Source organism: Acinonyx jubatus, chromosome E4, assembly GCF_027475565.1.
Source record: "Acinonyx jubatus isolate Ajub_Pintada_27869175 chromosome E4, VMU_Ajub_asm_v1.0, whole genome shotgun sequence".
NCBI classification, from domain to species: domain Eukaryota; kingdom Metazoa; phylum Chordata; class Mammalia; order Carnivora; family Felidae; genus Acinonyx; species Acinonyx jubatus.
The window spans coordinates 45208151-45228866 of NC_069395.1; the positions used below are offsets into that span (position 1 = coordinate 45208151).

At 40.3% G+C, this 20716-nt stretch overlaps 1 protein-coding gene across 1 annotated transcript in view; it reads right to left on the reverse strand.

The window, feature by feature from the left end:
- Nucleotides 1-20327, reverse strand: part of NIBAN1 (niban apoptosis regulator 1) — a 152131-nt gene extending 131804 nt beyond the window's left edge. Inside the window, exon 1 of the mRNA XM_027074357.2 lies at nt 19959-20327. Within this exon, the coding sequence (XP_026930158.2) occupies nt 19959-20013 (55 nt within the window). The 5' untranslated portion in view covers nt 20014-20327. The remainder of the gene's footprint in view (nt 1-19958) is intronic.
- Nucleotides 20328-20716: the final 389 nt, after the last annotated feature.

Sequence of the window (20716 nt, forward strand, 5' to 3'; positions counted from 1 at the left end):
GTCTGCTTTTCTGAAAATGGAACACATGCATATTATATAAAAATATCATTTTGAAAGTTTTTATCACAAACCTTAATCAGTCTTATACTCATTTGCAAAAGACATCATATGTATATATTTGTCCTTTTAACGAACAATGGAAGGTTAAAAAAAATCTCTGGAGAACTGCGGAGCTTAGCTATCAACACATCCCAGGGCATCACATATTTTCATAAAAACCATATGGAGACGAGCAAGGGTTTGTGCTCCCTCTCTCAGACATCCACTGATGTCAACAGCTGTGGTGATCCTAAACAAAGCAAAGTAGTTGGTTATGGTATGCCTCAAGAGTTTCTCATGAAAGTGCCAAATAACGATATTAACGAGAAGAAATGTCAAAACATGAAACACGTTGGTAAGAAGATCACCAAAGTTACCATGGATCAGGATGCAGTCCTTATGGCTCCTCTTGGAACTTAGAATTCTAGAGACCACTGGAAATGTAGGGAAATGCAAGTGCAAAGAAACATGGGACATCCCAGAGTGTAGGTGGCATATCATCTTTATCAGAGAGTGCTGAGTAAGGTAACTACATTATTTCAATTTCAGCAAATTATATGATTCAAGAAGCACCTGTATTATTTAAAATTCCTAAGAGGAATTGGCAATACGTTATTTAAGGCAAGCATTTTTTTTTAATTCTAAACTCATCTTAAATATTACTTAAAGACACAATGGCCCAAATGTGATCCCATGAAAAGTGGTGCATTACAGAGGGAGAATGAGTTGGAGGGAGAAAAACCTGTGGAAAGGAATATTCGAGAACAAAAAGGTCTGTAAATATTCCAGACATCCTCATAAAGTTGTCCGTAGGGTCCATTATAGCAGCAAAGAAGAGAAAATGGAAGAAAGGAAAAGGAAGTCCATCATTTTTTTCTTTTTAATTGCTATCCACTCTGCCATCGCCTGGCTGGAAGAAAGGGGTGGTGTATTAAGAATACTAAGTTTCCACAAGTTTCCATCCCTTTAAGACAAAATCCCGAGGACATAAGAATTAACATTTCTTTATGAGCTTAAACTATTCAACAGAGGGAAATGTGGGGACCAGAAACAAAGAGAATGACCTCAGGGCTTCTTTTTTCTGGGATCCCGAAGGAGTCAATTTCCGGCCAGTGTGTCTGCTCACCTGTGCCTGCAATTCTTCAGTAGCAAGGGAAAGCTACACTTAAGTTTTAAACCTAAGGCTGAATAATACATCAGATGAAGAAAAGACTTGCCATTGTTAGCGATTTTTTGTTTTTGTTTTTGGTATAACTCTGAATTAGAGCATCTTCTGGTTTAGACTGAAAACTTCAAGCTCGGAGATTTTTGATTTGGTTTGGTTTGGTTGGAATACCATAGCTTATGAAGAGAGCTCTGTGCCAGGAACGTGGAGATCTGTGTTCCCATCCTATATCTGCCGTTACTAGCCTTGCAGGCAGGAGCCACTCACTCGGTCTCTCTGATTACAATAAAGGGGTTGGATTAGATAGCTATCCGAAGGTCCCTTGCAGCTCTGTGAATCTTCTATGAATTTTTATTCAAAAGCAGGAGTCTGTAAGAAATATCATGTGAGCCACAGATGTGAGCCTCATATAATTTTTTTTAATGTTTTGTTTATTTTTGAGAGACACAGAGAGAGACAGAGCGTGAGCGGGGGAGGGGTAGAGGGAGGGGCAGAATCTGAAGCAGGCTCCAAACTCTCAGCTGTCAGCACAGAGCCAGACACAGGGGTCAAACCATCAGATAATGACCCCAGTGGAAGTCAGACACAACCCACTGAGCCACCCAGGCGCCCCGAGCCTCATGTAATTTTAACTTTTCTAGTAGCACATTAAAAAATTTGTAAAGAGATTACACTGATTTTAAATTATCTTATTTACATTTAATGTATTTATATATTTATTTCGCCATTCAGACCTAAATATTATCGCTTCAGTATACAATTGCCATTAAATAATATTTTTTTTTAATTTTTTTTCAACGTTTATTTATTTTTGGGACAGAGAGAGACAGAGCATGAACGGGGGAGGGGCAGAGAGAGAGGGAGACACAGAATCGGAAACAGGCTCCAGGCTCTGAGCCATCAGCCCAGAGCCCGACGCGGGGCTCGAACTCACGGACCGCGAGATCGTGACCTGGCTGAAGTCGGACGCTTAACCGACTGCGCCACCCAGGCGCCCCGCCATTAAATAATATTGATGAGATATTTTGCATTCTTTTCTTTGCAGACTTCTTTGCATTCTTTTCTTTGAAGACTACTAAGTCTTCAAAACTCAATGTGTATTTTATGCTTGCATCGCATCTTAGTTTGGATGAGCCACATTTCAAGCGCGCAATAGTCAAGTTTAGAAGGCTTGAACTTTTCTTACCTAAAAATTAACATACAGCCTGCTTTTCAAGTGGGACTACATTTAAAGTAGAAAAGCTATTCATTAAGATGTAAGGGTGATGATGTTGAGGGGATGTAAGGGAAGAGGTGATCATAAAAGGGGTATGACTTCTGATAGAAATTGCCAAATGAAGAGATACAGAAGGAAGCTGTGTCATGTGGAAGGTTGGAAAGTTGGACAGAGATGATGTGTGCACCTCCAGGCTTGGACGATAAAACGTTTGCCTGTAGTCTGCCACTGACCCTCTTATCTGCAAACATAAGCAGAGTATCTAATTAAGGTCTTTGTCCCCACCCCCAAAAATAATGGAGCCCCATCAGGGGTTCCTAATCTGGGGTCTGTGGACCTTTATGGAATCTGCAGATGGAATTCAGGGGTCCAAAAGTTGAATGGGGGGGCTATAACATATTTATTTTTATTAAACTTCCAACTCAAATTCAGCATTTCCTTCAATTATGAATGGAGACAACAGACCGGTAGAATTTACCGGTACTTGTGACATTTTTTTCCTGTTTTACTTCCGTTACAGATTTCTTTAAAAAATGTTTTTAATTCCAGTTAGGTAACATCACAGCATAATATCAGTTTCAGGTGTACAATATAGTAATCAAGACTTCCATACATCACCCTGTGCTCATCACAAGTGCACTGCTCAATTCCCATCACCTGTTTCACACATCCCCCCACCCCACCCCTCTGGTAACTTGTGACTTTATCATCCATAGATATCACAGATGTTTTCACAGCACATTTTATTAGCTGCCCATCTTAAGATAGCACTTCATCAAAGTAACAGCAGTTATTAGGCCCACCATGAGACTTTGCCACTGAATGTATTAGTAAAGAAGCACATGTTTATTATATCACCGATTTTTAATATATTTTGATATCTGCATTTCTTTTATTTTTAAAATTTATTTGAGAGAGAGACAGAGAAGGAGCGTGAGTGGAGAAGAGGGAGAGAGAGAGAGAGAGAGACAGAGAGAGAATCCCAAGCAGGCTCCTCACCAGCAGTTTAGAGCCCGATGTGGGGATTGAACCCACGAACCATGAGATCATGACCTGAGCTGAAGTTGGACACTTAACCGACTGAGCCACCCAGGCACCCCGATATCTGCATTTCAGAAAAATTGGTTTCTTTTGTAATTCTGTGTATTTTTGTTTTCACTTAAAAAATGTCACTCTGAGAAGGGATCCATAGATTTCATCAGACTGCTAAAGGGGTCCGTGCCACAATGCCCTAGATGGAAAGAGTATGGGTTCCTGAATGACCCACTCCCCTTCTCTATCCCACATGGAATCACATTGGATTGTGTAATGACTGGAATATACATCGTTATCACGTCGAGCCATGGAGATGGGGGGGGGGGGGTGGGCAGGTATTAGTTTCAGCAGTTAAGCCCACTCTGCACTAATGTATAACTGAAATCTGACTTCAGGCCCTGACAATGGAGTATGAATATAACTAGATTCCATATACTGAAGAGAAGGGCACTGGCAGTGATGTGCTGATAAACTGATCTAAGAACAAAAAACAAAACAAAACAAAAAACCCATCCAGCATGGCTGATTTCAAGCTAGCAACATGACATCTCTGAACTCTGAGTAAGGAGGGGATGCCCAGATTCAGCCAGTCAGTGTAAGCCAGCTCCGGCACACCACTGGGACTCCTCTCCCATGACAGATCCTAGAAAGGTGTCTTGCTTTGTCTTCCCTTGGTTTGAGGGGAGGGGTATGTGTGTGTGTGTGTGTGTGTGTGTGTGTGTGTGTGTGTGTGTGTGTGTGGAATTTTGAGACTAGTTGTTGAAAGGCTCCTATGGAAACCATTGTGTCTGGCTCTTTCATAATGAATAAAGAATACCTTAGATGCAGTAATTTGTGAATTCAAAATGCTGTTGAAAAGAATCTAATTAGTACTAATTATAATACTAGAGTGTCCCAACAAATTATAATGCCATTGCTTCTGTAGAGGCATTTTGTGTTTAAACACTTTAAACATTAATTAATCCTCAGAACAAATGTGTGAGACAGGTATTATATGGCAGTGTCTGAAAGCCAATTATTTACTCTGGGAAGGCCTGGTACCCTAACTGATAGTAAAAACAAATTAGCATACGTGTAGGATTGGGAAATCCAAGAATTAAATCACCTCCATTTATGACCTCCTTTTATCTTACTGGCCATTACTGCTGGGCATTTTACACATGGGAAACTGAAGGCAGCCAGCGGACACATCCAAAATCTTCAGAGAATCCAACTTCAGATTCGATAAGTCCTCAGGAGAGGATCATGCCTGTTTTTAAAATGTGAAAGCTCCATTTATGAGTCCTTTGAGCCTTGTTTCCCAAATATTAATATTTTCTTTAATAATGAAGAAGTTGCCTAAGGTACCATTTTATTTAAAGTTAATTACAAGTGACCTACTATTCCTGCTTCTACATAAGCTCCACATTATGTTTTGCTAACATTTAGATGAATTTTAATTTCTGGACTATGCTATGTATAATCTTATCCACTGGAAGTACTCACTTCGAAAACTAGTCATTTAGAATTAAGATATGGAATCAAGGGTTTAGTAAATGTTTCAGTTTCTACCGAGAAATAAACTACCAGTTTAGCTCATTTAAAGTGGACAAGACACTATTCAAAGCCTATCAAGTCAGCACTCCTTTCCATTAAAGAAAAAGCTTTGTGGGGGCACCTGGATGGCTTAGTCAGTTAAGTGTAGGACTCTTGGTTTCGGCTCAGGTCATGATCTCGTGGTTCGTGGGTTCAAGTCCTGTATCAGGCTCTGCGCTGGCAGTGCGGAACCTCCTTGGGATTCTCTCTCTCTTCTCTCCGCCTCTCACTCTCTCTCTCAAAATAAATAAATAAACTTAAAACAAAAACAATTTTTTGTAAGCTTTGTGGACAAGATCTGGAATTTCTGGAAGAACATTTGACATCCTATTACCTTTTTTCTGAGACATTCACTTGCCGGGCACATAGCAGACACTCAATAAATGTTTGTGTTTACAGTTCTTTTTATCATTATCATTCCTCAGACCAGGAGTTACCATTTTTAGTTAAGAATCAACATCCCAGTTGACAGGCACAGGTCTTAGACATGCTCTATAATTCTTACTTACTTTAAGTAGCACGTTTCAATTAATGTCACTGATTAATTACTTTCCAACAAAAACATTTTAAATATTTATACTACAGATATTACACATTTGCTATTATTGCTAATAAAATTTATCTTCATTCCAACTCCAAGCCTGTGTCTGTTTTGCTCAGGCATATCAGGCATATTTGCTTCAGGCATATCTATCTAACTCATTCAAGCATGACTTACATAGGAAATAATTTTTTAAACAAACATGTTTAATCCAAACTGGGGGGGGGGAACCCTCTGAATTCTTGGGAGCTAATTATAGAAATTGTCACTTGCCCTGTGTGAGCCCCAGAAGTAATGGCACATGTCCACTACTAACAGTGCCCTTTATGAAAGAATAGCCATAATTTCCCTTCGTTTCTGAGTTGACCCCTGCTCATCTGTCCAGGACCCAACCCAACCCCATGTCAGCAGCTCCTCATGCCGATCTGCAATCTGCTCCTCTCCCAGGTTGACTGGGAGTGTTGGTAGCAGATAGTTCAGCTACATGTTCCAACAGATGTCCCAACAGACTTCAAAAACATAGTAGTCATATTGCTCTTTCCTAAAGACTGGAGACAAGAATCATTTTTTATATCTTCTATTTCCCTTCTCATCATGTTCATGTTTTCCTCTGCTTTAGCATATGGAACATATTTATAAAAGCTGTCTCAACATCCTTGTCTTCTGATTTCATCATGTCTACAATTCCGAAGTCAGTTTCTATTGATGGATTTTTTTTCCCTTAGAGTCATGGATATTTTTATTTGCCTGGTAATTCTTGATTGGATGCTGGATATTGTGAATTTTGCATTGTTGAATGTGTATTTTTTTCCAATAAAATAACTATGACAAATTCTTTATTCATCAACCAACCCTTACAGAAAATATGAGAACTCACATTGCATGAAACAGAGTCACTGAGATGAATAAAGGAATCCTTAGTGATCACCTATTCCTTAGTCAACTTTAAAGTTCCCACACTGAGATGATACCAATCCAGACACCAACACAGAAAAATACTTCAATTGGAGTTCTCATCAGAAGACTCCAACTAGAAACAACTATGTATCTCTATTCTTTTTAAGTTTTTATTTTAATTCCAGTTAGTTAATTATATTAGTTTCAGGTGCACAATATAGTGATTCAACAATTCCATACTTTAATGGTGCTCATCATGACAAGTGTAACTCCTTAATCCCCATCACCTATTTAACCCATCCTTCCTCCCCGCCCCCACTCTGGTAACCATCAGTCTGTTCTGTATAATTAAGAGTCTGTTTCTTGATTTCTTTCTCTCTCTCTTTTTCCTCTTTTGCTCACTTGTTTTATGAATGTGTATTTTTTTTTTGTATTTTAATAAAGAATGTTGAACTTTGTTTAGGCATGCAGTTAAGTTACTTAGGATCAGTTTGATCCTTCTGAGGTTTGCTTTTACATTTATTATTAATGCAGGTCCAAATCAGTCTTGCAGGGTAACTTCTGCTCGCTACTACTGAAGACTCTGTACCCTATGCGTCTTCCATTTTTTGTGGGACTTCTGTGAGTCACATATTAAGGTTTTTGGATTGACCTTTTAATTTTTTTAAGTTTATTTATTTTGAGAGAGAGAGAGAGACCATGGGAGGGGCAGAGAGAGAGGGAGAGAGAGAATCCCAAGCAGGCTCCACACTGTCAGAACAGAGCCTGATGTGAGGCTTAAACCCACAAATTGTGAGACCATTACCTGAGCCAAAATCAAGAGTCAGATGCTTAACTGACTGAGCCACCCAGGCACCCAGACCCTTTAAGTATTTTTTTTTAATATTGTCATCATTTGATCTTTTTGTTCTATTTTCTGCAAGATTCCCTCAACTTTTTTTTCCAAAGCAACATCTGGGTTTTTAAAAATTCTGATCATCAGATTTGTAATTTCCAAGAGCTATTTCTTATATAGTACTTTCATTTCTTCATTGCATCCTAAACTTGTTTTGTAAACTCAACACTTACCTTATTTTTTAGGATATTCATTGAAATTTTTAAATTTTTTCAACTTTCATTCATTTATTAAGCAAATAATTATTGATAATAAACTATGTGCCAGATGTTGATGCATTTGCTGAGAATAGAGCAGTGAATGAAAACAGAGGTCCTGATTTCAGGGAGCTTACATTGTAGTGATGGCAGTCTGTTAGTAATAAGCGCTGTGCGGAATCCCCTCCCATCAAACTCTTCTCCCTCTTGCTCGCTACACTCCAGTCATTCCACCTGTTCTTCAGGACCTTCAAGTTCCTTCTCCTCCATCCCCTTCTATATACCATTCTCTCTACTGAAAATATTCTCTCCCTGGTTCTTCACATGAATAGTAACTTATTACCCTCCTGAGCACCATATCTTAAGCATATCTCATCTCCTTGCCCTATCAGTGCCATTAGTTTTCTGTCCCAGTACCCTTTTAATTCCCTTCATGATATTTATCAAAACTCATAATGTTGGTTATCTGTCTAATAGCCATTCATGCTTATTCCTTGGTAACTGAACATGATTTTGTTCAGTTATCCAAGATCCTCCCTATAGCCATGTGCTTCAGAGAAGTTTGACTCTAGCCCTGGTCCAGGGGTAAATCTGGATGAGTCTAACCAAATCATAATTCCATACACTTGTCAGTGATGGCTTAGGAAGGATTGTGTGACCCAAATTCTGATCAGTGGAATATATAAAGGAGTCTCCTAGTAAGCCATCTGGGAAAGGTTTGCTCATATAAAGAAATTCACAGAATAGATAGTCCTCTTTTTAGTCTATTGATTTACCTAAGAATGTGATACTTTCTGATGCTCTGGTCATCTTTTAACCATAAGGAGAACTAGTGCACAGAGAGTAGAAAGATACAAACAAGCTGACTTTTGGTGATACCACTGATCCACTAAATTAGTATGTTGTCATTCTTTATGTTTCCATGAGCTCTTAAGGCATCTACTAGATAATGAGTCTCAAACACCAGAGAGACGTCAATATAAGGACCAATGTATTAAATAATACTTACTTGTAAAACAAGAGTAAATGAGAAAAGAGAACATAATACTTATATATCTGACATAGTAAAATAAAGTTGGAGGAGAATTTGGGTAGCATATACAAAAACTGTGTTACTACTTCTTAAAACAATTTGTTCAATTGTTTTCTACAATCATAACTGGTGGTGGTAGTATTTGTGTTGTCTGAGGTTATTGTTTGTATTAGGGGGAATGCATCAAATGAAAATTTGGGGATATTTAATTCTATAATCTTGTGATAGAATTGAGAACCAAGGAAAAGAATAGATAGAAAGGTAATGTAGAAAACACTTTTTCCTCGTTCTATTCACTAAATAGGCACAGAAACAATGGCCAACCTGTCATTGCAATGAGCTTTCCTAGGCCCAAACTGTCATCTTGAAATACCATTTCCCACTAAAATAAATCAGGCTTCTTATAGATATTGCATATTCCAGGTACAGGGTAGGATATAAACAGGATGAGCTTAGAACATCTTGATCTACCAGATGGCAAGGAAGCTATTAAATACTACTAGGGTAATTTCAAAAGGATTCAGGAGCCAACTTGAAGAGGTTTTCATTCCCAATGATGGGAAATTCAAGCTTCAATAAGGATAAGAATTACAATGGAATTCATGAGTTCACAATAATATATATTTTTTTACTTTAGAGAGAGCAGGGGGGAGAGAGGCAGAGGGAGAGAGAGGGTCTTAAGGAGCCTCCACACTCAGCACAGAGCCTGGTGCAGGGCTCAATCCTAAAATCCTGAGATCATAACCTGAGCTGAAATTAATATTTTTCTAAATTAACTGATCACTGAGGTGCCCGGGAGGCTCAGTCAGTTGAGTGTCCAACTCTTGGTTTCAGCTCAGCTAATGATCCCAAGGTCATGAAATCAAGCCTTGCGACAGGATCTGGGCTGACAGTATGAAGCCTGCTTAAGATTCTCTCTCCCTCTGTCTCTCTCTCCTGCTCTCTCTATCTCTCTCCTTCTCAAATAAATAAAATGAAAAAATTTTTTAAATAAATTAATTGATCATCTTTGGGGAATGACAGGAAAACAATAAATTATCTTGAAAATGGTAAATAAAAGGGATTAAGTTTTTATCCTGCCTTTCCTATATAAACTATAACAAGGGGTAACAAAACTGTAGATTACAAAAAGTACCATTCTATAAAATGATTCCAGCTATAGATGAGAACAAAATGACATAATTAGCATATAACAATTTTTCAAACCCCAGTGAATTCATGGGTTCTGGCAATGAGCATCAATGGTTGCTAGCATCACAAGAAGAGACAACCAGATGTTATATACCTCCAAATGAAGACCACAGCACAACCCATAGTCTTGACAAAAGTCTTTACTCTGAGTCTGATCAAGTCTCACTATCACTCTGTCAATGTGTACAAAATCTAGAAGAAACGTGTTGACCTGCACCAGGAGCAAATTCCAGACCGTAGAAAACTCTACATTTCAAATAGCCTGGATCCTCCTACAGATAATTTGCAAGTAAAAAAGTTTTAAGGGAAACCTGTAGATTAAAAGAGATATTTTTAAGTGGCCAGGACTAAACTATAGAGTTTTAAAAGGCATTGTGGGGTGATAAAACTGTAAGGAAATGTAAGGAAGTCATTACTCTAAAGTCTAGGATTAGTGGTGTGGTACGTAGTCTATTATGGAAGTAATTCTCTGATGAAGCACAACTCACGTTATTCATGACTTTGTGGAGTCCCCTCCTCTTTAATCTGGGCTAGTCCCAAAACTTGCTTTAACCAATAGAATGTAGCAGAGTAATCCCATGCCATTCCAGTCCAAAGCCTTAAGAAGCTTTGGCAGCTTCTAGAAGCCGTAGCACTCTTGAAAACCCTGACCCACCATTTAAAAAGCTCAGTACCTTAGTGGCACCTGGGTGGCTCAGTTGGTTAAGAGTCCGGCTTCAGCTCAGGTCATGATCTTGCGGTTTGTGACTTCGAGCCCCGCATCAGGCTCTGTGCTGACAGCTTGCTCAGAGCCTGGAGCCTGCTTTAGATTATGTCTCCCTTTCTTTCTGCCCCTCCCCCGCTCACACTCTGTCTCTGTCTCTCTCAAAAATAAATATTACCAAAAAAAACAAAAACACAAAAAAACCCCACCTCAGTACCCTACAGGACAGACCATGTAGAAAGGCCACCTAGAGAGAAAGAAAGCCTTCCCATTTGAGTCTGGCCACCAGCCCATCCACCAACTGAATGCAGTCACAGGAATGACCACTTGTAAAATATAAGATGTACAACCACCCAGTTGAAGCCAGGGCAGATAGCAGAAGTGTGAGCAAATTAACCGTTGTTTAAAGAGCCAGTATCTCTTGGGGGTAGTTTGTTAGGCAGTAATAGAGAACTGAAAATAGTGGTCACTGTGGGAGAAAACAAAGTGATTTAGGATTGGGATGGAGTATGTGGAAGCCCCTGAAATGGCTAGTGAAGTTCTTTCCATTTCTTGACCTAGGTCATGGCCACATGGATATTTGCCTTAAAGTGATTCACTATACTATACATTTGTTTTGTGTGATTTTCTGAGCTTGTGTTTTATGTTAAAATAAAATAAAATAAATAAAATAAAAAAATAAATAGCTTTACAAGAAAAAAGAAAATCCAAATCCACATGGTTTGGCACAGAGATATTTACTCTTCTTCCAAAATTCCTTCAGACTATGGACTTTTTAAAAATTGCTTAGGAGCTCCTAGTTAAAACTCTTAATATATTCTTATCCTACAGACATAAACATCTAAATAATAGCAAGCACAGAAATATAAATTTCTTTGGGTCCCAGACCTTGCATTTTGCAAAACTGAATTAATTGCTTTCATATCTCTAAATCTTTTCTCCTCCGAGTGAGAAAAACTATGTATACAAAACTATGTATACTATGTATACAAAAAAGAAGAAGAAGAAGAAGAAGAAGAAGAAGAAGAAGAAGAAGAAGAAGCAGCAGCAGCAGCAGCACTTTTATAAGCTGGCCTGCACTTTCTTATTGGCAGCAACTTGCTAGTCTCTTTTTAAAATGAATTTTCCAGTTTCAAAGGAGAAAATCTGTATTGCACTTGTGTGTGTGTGTGTGTGTGTGTTTTAGTTTGGAACTGTTAGAACTTTAGCCCTTGTGTCCTATGTTTTTCTAAAGTGCTATAAACAGACTGTAGCATATGAATTCTGTTTTTTATTCTTTTGTCTTTACTTCTGACTTCATTTTACATTTACCAGTGCACATTGCTGCATGTACCTTTCTTCTTAGAATGATGTCACCTAGCTTTGCTGACAAAAAAAAAAAAATTAAATTAAATTAAAATATCTGGGGCACCTGGGTGGCTCAGTCAGTTGAACATCCAACTCTTGATTTTGGCTCAGGTCATGATCTCACCATTTGTCAGGGTCTGCCCTGACAGCGCGAAACCAGTTTGGGATTCTCTCTCTCTCTACCTCTGTCCCTCCTCCTCATGAGTATCCATGCTCTCTCAAACTAAACATTTTTTTAATTAAAAAAAAATAAAACCATAAAATACCTAGGAATAAATTTAACCAAAGAGGTGAAAAATCTATACACTGAAAACTATAGAATGATTATGAAATAAATTGAAGAAGACACAAAAAAATGGAAAAAGATTCCATGCTCCTGGATAGGAAGAACAAATATTGTTAAAATGTCGATACTACCCAAAGCAATCTACATATTCAATGCAATCCCTATCAAAGTAACACCAGCATTCTTCACAGAGCTAGAACAAATAATCCTAAAATTGGTATGGAACCAGAGAAGACCCCGAATAGCCAAAGCGATCTTGAAAAACAAAACCAAAGCAGGAGGCATCACAATCTCATACTTCAAGCTATACTACAAAGCTGTCATCATCAAGACAGTATGGTACTGGCACAAGAACAGACACATCAATGGAACAGAATAGAGAACCCAGAAATAGTTGGCCCACAAACGTATGGCCAACTAATCTTTGACAAAGCAGAAAAGAATATCCAATGGAATAAAGACAGTCTCTTCAGCAAGTAGTGCTGGGAAAACTGGACAGCAACATGCATAAGAATGAACCTGGACCACTTTCTTACACCAGACACAAAAAGAAACTCAAAATGGATGAAAGACCTCAATATAAGACAGGAAGCCATCAAAATTCTCAAGGAGAAAGCAGGCAAAAACCTCTTTGATCTTGGCCGCAGCAACTTCTTACTCAACACATCTCCAGAGGCAAGGGAAACAAAAGCAAAAATGAACTACTGGGACCTCGTCAAAATAACAAGCTTCTGCACAGCGAAGGAAACAATCAGCAAAACTAAAAGGCAACCGACAGAATGGGAGAAGATATTTGCAAACGACATATCAGATAAAGGGTTAGTATCCAAAATCTATAAAGAACTTCTCAAACTCAACACCCCAAAAACAAATAATCCAGTGAAGAAATGGGCAAAAGACATGAAATAGACACTTCTCCAAAGAAGACATCCAGATGGCCAATTGACACATGAAAAAATGCTCCACATCACTCATCATCAGGGAAATACAAATCAAAACCACAATGAGATACCACCTGACACCTGTCAGAATGGCTAACATTAACAACTCAGGCAACAACAGATGTTGGCGAGCATGCGGAGAAAGAGGATCTCTTTTGCATTGTTGGTGGGAATGCAAGCTGGTGCAGTCATTCTGGAAAACAGTATGGAGATTCCTCAAAAACTAAAAATAGAACTATCCTACGACCCAGCAATTGCCCTACTAGGCATTTATCCAAGGAATACAGGTGTGCTGTTTCGAAGGGACACATGCACCCCCATGTTTATAGCAGCACTATCAACAATAGCCAAAGTATGGAAAGAGCCCAAGTGTCCATCGATGGATGAATGGATAAAGAAGATGTGATATATATACATACAATGGAGTATTACTCGGCAATCAAAAAGAATGAAATCTTGCCATTTGCAACTACATGGATGGAACTGGAGGGGATTATGCTAAGTGAAATTAGTCAGAGAAAGACAAAAATCATATGACTTCACTCATATGAGGACTTTAAGAGACAAAACAGATGAACATAAGGGAAGGGAAACAAAAATAGTATAAAAACAGGGAGGGGGACAAAACAGAAGAGACTCATAAATATGGAGAACAAACTGAGGGTTAATGGAGGGCGTGTGGGAGGGGGGATGGGCTAAATGGGTAAGGGGCACTAAGGAATCTACTCCTGAAATCATTGTTGCACTATATGCTAACTAATTTGGATGTAAATTTTAAAAAATAAAATAAATAAATAAATAAATAATCTGATTAGGAGATTAAAATTCACTGCCATAATTCACACTGGGTATTTTGTGAAATTTTCACGGTACATTTATTTTAATTGGATTAGAAACCATTACAAATTGAGCTCTGGCTGTTGCACTTTCTACCTGGGAACCCAGTTCAGAATTTCCCAAAGATTACAATAGAGTACAACTACAATCAATCAGTTCAGTAGTCCAGCAAAAATAAATAAAACAATAAAAAGAATCACCATTGTCATTTTAGTAATTACCATTACTACAGCACCATTGACGGTGTAGTCCTCTCACTGCCAGTGTCCATAGAAAAAAAGAAATGTTTCATTGACACCAGATCTTGATTCAGTGTTTGACTCTATGAGGTTCATCAAGGCATGAATTGGAGCCCAGGAGGGAAGGTCACTGTTTCTTCCACAAAAATAGGAGAATATGTTAATTTGTCTCAGTCTAGTGTTTATTTTTGATGACTTTAAGAAACTCTCAATTCATACTAAAGAAAGACTAAAGGTAGTAGAAAGTTATTGTTGCCACTAGAAATTACCAATTGGCAATAGTTTTCCTAATTAGAAACTTCTTCTAGCTTTGTCAGTAGGTTGGCATTCATTTGGCATGATTTTTTGTCAAAATATAATGTGATCAGCATATGTTTTTGTGTTATTTACACTGGGCACCCTCTCCTTCTTTCTCCCATCCCTGCTATTCCCACCTGGGCAGCTGTAATTCCACACTTCCCAGGAGAATCCATTCCCTTCTACAAATTAAGAACTAACACCGATACTAATGGCAGAATCTTTACTGACTTCCTACTTTCTTCTGATTAATTTTTCTTAAAGGGACTCAATAAGGCAGCACTTAGTGTGCTGGTTATGACATTTGGGGGCACAAGTACTAGAGACAATCAGAGTAAGATGTGTCTGTGGAATATAGTAATACAGATAACACTGGCTTAAATAAGATAGAACTTTATTTCTCTCTTATGAAGGCTCAGTGCTGGTATGGAGGTTCTACCACGTGAACCTAGGCTCCTTCTGTCCACTGACTCCATGCTGCATGAACTCCTTCTTAAAAGGACACCTCATAGTGAAAGACGCTGTTCCAGCCACCATCACCATCTAGCCAATAGTATGAAGGAAAGGACACAGAAGGGCACACTCTTTCTCTTTAAAGTTACTTTCTGGAAAGAGCATACAACATGTCTACCTATACCCCTTACCAAAACTCAGTTACATGACCCCATCTAGTTGAAAAGACGCCTGGGAAATATTTTTACTCTGGAAGTTCACATGGCCAGCTAACATTTAGAAGTTCTAAAGAACTTCTAGAAGTTTTTTTTTAAGTCTATTTATTTTGAGAGAGAGCAGGGGCTCATGGGCAGGGGAGGTGCAGAGAGAGAGGAAGAGAGAGAGAATCCCAAGCAGGCTCTGCACTGTTAGTGGGGGAACCCAATGTGGGGCTGGACATGGTGCTCCACGTGGGGCTCCATGCGGAGCTCGAACTCACGAACCATAAGATCATGACCCGAGCCCAAATCAAGAGCCAGTCGCTTAACCAACCAAGTCACCCAGGCACCCTATAGAGGTGCTATTATTTTTAAAAGTAAGGAAGGGGCACCTGCCTGGCTCAGCTGGAGGAGCATGCGACTCTTGATCTCAGAGTCATGAGTTCAAGCCCAACATTGGGTGTAGAGATTATTTAAGTAAATAAAAACTTAAAAAAAAAAAGGGAAGAATGATATTGGGGGATAACCAGCACTCTCTACCACCCCTACTCAAAGAGGATTTAGTATATTACACAACAAAAAGTACGCACGAGTAGGACAGAGAGGCGATCAGCAAGGTGTGCCCAGGCTCTAGCTTCTCTTCTCTGAGACTACGTTGGCCTGGCAGTGCTCCAATGGTGGCTATGTCTTTGAGCTAGCTCCCTTCCCACTTAGTTCCAGGCATCACATTCAAACGCAACAAAGTCCAAAAGAAGAGGGAAAGGAAGAATATGACTCAACCCTTTGTCTCCTTTTAAAAAGGGAAGAAAACTTTCTTAGAAACAGCCAGTCAACCTCCCTTCAAGCCTCACTGGCCACACTGCATCAGAATCCCATGCCGCATATAACCACTGGCAAGGAGAACACAGCACCGTGATAGGCACGGGCCAATCTGCACCCACCTCTCAAAAGCCGTAAGTGGGGCTAGCCTCTCTGGAACACATGGCTTTACAGAGGGGACATTCAGTCCCCAAATAAAAGTGCGGTTCTGTTTGAAAGAGGAATGGGGAAAAGATGTTGGGTTGATGTCTAATCGTGCCTACCCACGCTCCATATCCTAATTACCCATGACAATATACTGCCATTTCTAGCGACATAAACTGGACTCTCAGATTACACTGTCATAATATCCATATAAATCAGACCAGTTCTTATGCCCGTCTCCTACTCACAAATTACGACTGAAGAACAGGCAAATGTGTAGACTAGTACTATGTACATCTAGATTAAGTAGACTACAAACATGTACAGTTCTCCCTATCTTCCATTCATCCTGTCTGTGGAGACATCACTCCAGACACTGTTCTGAGCATAAATTTCATATACTGCCACCCATGTGAACCCTTATGGTACAAGTATGAGAAAATCCCCCTATGAGAAATACAAGTTGTTTTTAAGCTGAAACTCATTTTCTTTATAAGCATCAGATCACCGATAAGCATTTCACTGGAAGCCATTGGGCCCTTACAGGTTAACTGGGACTCACTCTGCAGTAAGTCTAGGAAAAGAACGGTTTTCCTGCCACTTGCTGCTACCAGGCCTCCACGTGTCTGCCAGTCCCCACCGAGACCCGTGTCTCCCACAATTCTCAGCTGTGGCACTGATTTTCCAGTACTTATTCTGACTCTACACAAGGATTTAGGAGGGAGTTTTCAGGTTCTTTTTTGTTTTGTTTTGTTTTGATTCATTAACAATCCAGTGGCAATTTTTAAAAGGAAATATAATTATTTCTCAAACAGGAAGGCATTGTGTGTTTTGAAGCTATAGTTCATTTTTGCATATCAAAGTTTAAAAAGTAAAAGGAAACGTGGCATAAAGAGAGCAAAGTGCCCTAAGTTGATCACCGGTGCCTGGATAATTTATGAGCTTTCTTTCTCATTGAAAGAAGACCCTTTTAAGTCAGTGCTAAAAGCAACACTGAGGGCTAGCAGATAACACTGTCCCTATGATTACAACCTGGTCTTAGAATTATTTATTAATTGAAACATCGTATCAAGTGAAATTACTGAAAGTTTCCAGAAGCAATCCTAAAAATGTATTCTGTGCCAGGAAACATGAGTGTGGTAATAATTTTCAAAGCATCTTTAGAAATGAAGTAACTCCTCAATACTTCTGATATCCCTTCGCCTGGAAATTCACTAAATCCTAAGAAATAATGTATTTTCAAAACAACCATGTGATGAGCATCACTGTTAACACAAAGTTTCGATGCACACAAACTGAACGGCAGCTGTTAAACGATTTGTCTAAAAGCAAATGCTGATTCAGACTCATTAGCATACCAGAAGTAAGCTGCTTATAACACATACAAGATTAAGTTAACAAAACTGACTCCAAATATACTGACTAGTTATTCTCCATATGTTAGCAAAGTTTATCAAGCTTGAAGGAAAGTTATTGAATCAGCTACAGGGGCTTTCAAATCTATAATATTTCACTGGCAGCTCCTTTATGAGAAATAGGTCATAAAATTGTATTTAAACCTTACTGTCATATTTTCGATTGTTCTGCTTATAATTAAATCAAAACTTGAGAATATTTATGGGCTAAAGGATGGGCAAATCAGAGAAGATAGGACCATATATATACATATATATATATATATATATATACACACACATATACGTGTATACATGTATACATGTATATATGTATATATGTATATATATACATATATACGTGTGTATATATATACATACATATATATGTGTATACATACATATACACACATATATGTGTGTGTGTATATATATACACATATATATAATTTTTTTACAGGGATCTGAAGCTTCAAAACCATCAGGAAATCACAGCCTCATGACCTTCATGTGCTCATGCACTAACAATTCACAACACCATGCATTTTTCCAATGCTCTTTTCTCTTTTGGCAAGACTAGTATTCTCAAATGAGGCAACGTCTCATTTTCTCTGGAGGTATTCTAACTTTAACTCTTCTCTTCCCTCTGCCCGTACATAACTTGAAAGTGTCCTCCCAAAGAATAAGGAGATAAAACTGAACAAGACTTGTGGATGTAATGACTGTCACACACTCTGCTATAGTTTTATGCATTCAGAACATATTCATTACAAGTCCTTTCTGTGCACTAGCCGTCTCATACTTTTGTGAGGGTAATAATTTAAATTCACAATAAAATAAAAGGGTAACACATTTTCTTTTCACATGAATACAAGGCTTGCACCAACTGTCATGACCATGAAGTCTTTAAGAACATTAATCCCTTACATTGCTGGACTTCCGATGATTACTATAGATGGCCATGATTCAACTTTAGGTGTCTCTAAGCTTTGCGGTGAAAGGAAGTCTTATAAAATAAATGGCGTAAACATATTTTGCAAATAACTAAATGCAAACCCCTCCTCACTATGTTCTACTACATTGTTCTTTCAGTCCCTTACACACTGGTGAAAATAAGCACATGGCCAAATTTGTAAGACCAAGGCAGCCTTAGTTTAGCTGTTTAACTAATATAAATAAGCCATCCATCTTTCCCCCATTTTAAATAAACTACAGCAAAGGAATACTTGACCAAGATTTATCCCCTGACAGAATGGGCTGTCGATGATCCTCTCTGCCTCCACAAGCACCAGAGCAGGAATCTGGAAAGTCAATTACATGGCTCTCAAGTGCCCTGATTTGATATCCTTTTAAAATGATTTTAAATGTTGTGGTGACTGAAAACAAATATGGAATAAGGACACTAAATAAGTGCTTTCCTATCAGGAAAGTTCAGGGGGCCAGAAAGAGAACTTAAACAGGAAGAAGTTAACCATTTCTTTACAGAATTAGGGTAAAACGTACAGTTCAATACTTAGTTTAGAAGGTATTTCTAAAGCCAGAAAAATACTAAATTCACAAGATAACTAAATAGGTAGTGGTTGTGGGCAAGGTTTGCTCTAGAATAGAGAGATGGGGTCAAATACACCCAGGAGATAGAGTCACGATTTTCTGCAGTTTCCATTTAGTCTGGGTTTTTGTTTTGTTTTGTTTTCTAAAGTTTTTTGTTGCTGTTGTTGGGTTTGTGTATGTTGTTGTTTTGTTTTTCTGCCTCAGACTCTCCAGTGAGTCACTATGTCTGAAAGTCTCCCCAAATGAATTTCTCCCCATCTATTACTTTAGCTAACTGTTACAAAATATGCCAATGTTCCTCTTTTGTCCCCCCCCTCTCCCCCTTCTCCGGAGAGGGAAAGAAACCGTGTAACCTGGGAGCATAATGACACGGTCCTTTCTGCCTCTGATGAAATCATCCACAAGTGATCTGAAGTTCCAGTGAAGAGATGTGGCCGACGCCGCGTTTTACAAAAACAGGCCAACGTTACCAGGAGGGAAATTCTGCTGTATAGGCCGGGAATCCCCCGGGAAGTCTCCAGAAACGAGGGATATCCCCGTGGCTCTCTTTGGGCAAGTTCAGAAAGAGCCCAGACTGAGGCGAGGGTGAGGTGTTTCTGGGCCAGGTGCTGATCAGACCCCAAGGCGGGCTGAGCGGAAAAAACGGGGTCGCGCCCCCACCCCTCGGCCTGCACCTGCCTCCCACCACCATGCCGCGGCGCTTCCCAGAGCATCCCCCGCCGGCGGGCCCCCGCCCGAAGCGCAGCCCCGCCCGAGCCCAGGCGTGCGGCCCGGGAGCTGGGAGAGAGTTGGCCCCGCGAGGCGCCGTGCGCTCCCGAGGTCCCTACGCCCGCCGGTAGCGCGCCTCAGGTGGAGGGCGGGTCCGGCACCGGCTGGCGACGCGCCCTCTGGGGTCAGGGTCCGCGCGGCGGTGCAGGTCCCCCCGGCGGGCGCCCCGCCCCCGGCAAGCCCCCCGCGCGCGCGTACCTCGGATGTAGGTGCACTTGCCCTCGTCCAGCAGGCTGGAGGCCGAGCCGCCCATGGCCGCGGTGCGCGCGATGCACCCGGGGCGACGCTGACGGCTCCCGTGGGCGCCCGCTGCTCGCTCCTGGAGGTTGCTGCGACGGCGAACCCGGCTCTTTAGTTAAAGGACAAACTTCCTCCGAGAGGCGCCGCCTTCTGGGGCGCCTCCTCCAGGTCCGCGCGCGCCCTCTGAGGATCTGTGGGCTGGCCTGGGGGCTGTCTTCCCGCCCTGGCTTCGCTGGGGAGCTCCGAGGCGACGTCCAGTCTGGAAAGACTGCCCGCTGGTTCCTTCTCCTCGCCGGCCTTTGCTCCTTTCCCCGGGTTATGGGCAGCCGAGAAAACACCGTGGGGTAAGTGCACAATTTCCCTAGTGACTGGAAACCTCTGTGAGCTGGAACCTTCGCCACTCACATGTCACGAGGTGGAATTAAAGACGTTGCTTTGCACGCCCTTTGGTACTAGAAGCAGCAGTTCGCAAGCATCACCTAAGAACTTGTTAGAGATGCAAAATTTCAGCTCCCCACCCCTGTGTACCCTCTAAACACACACACACACACACACACACACCGCGCCCCGGTTAGAAACTCCAGGATTGGGCCCAGCAATCTGTGTTTTTCTCAGGGCATTCCAGGTAATTCTGAGGCCTGCTAAGGTTTGAGAACCGACAGTAAACTGTACCTTCCTTCAGCCATGATGTTAGACCAAGGAGTGGGTGGGGAATG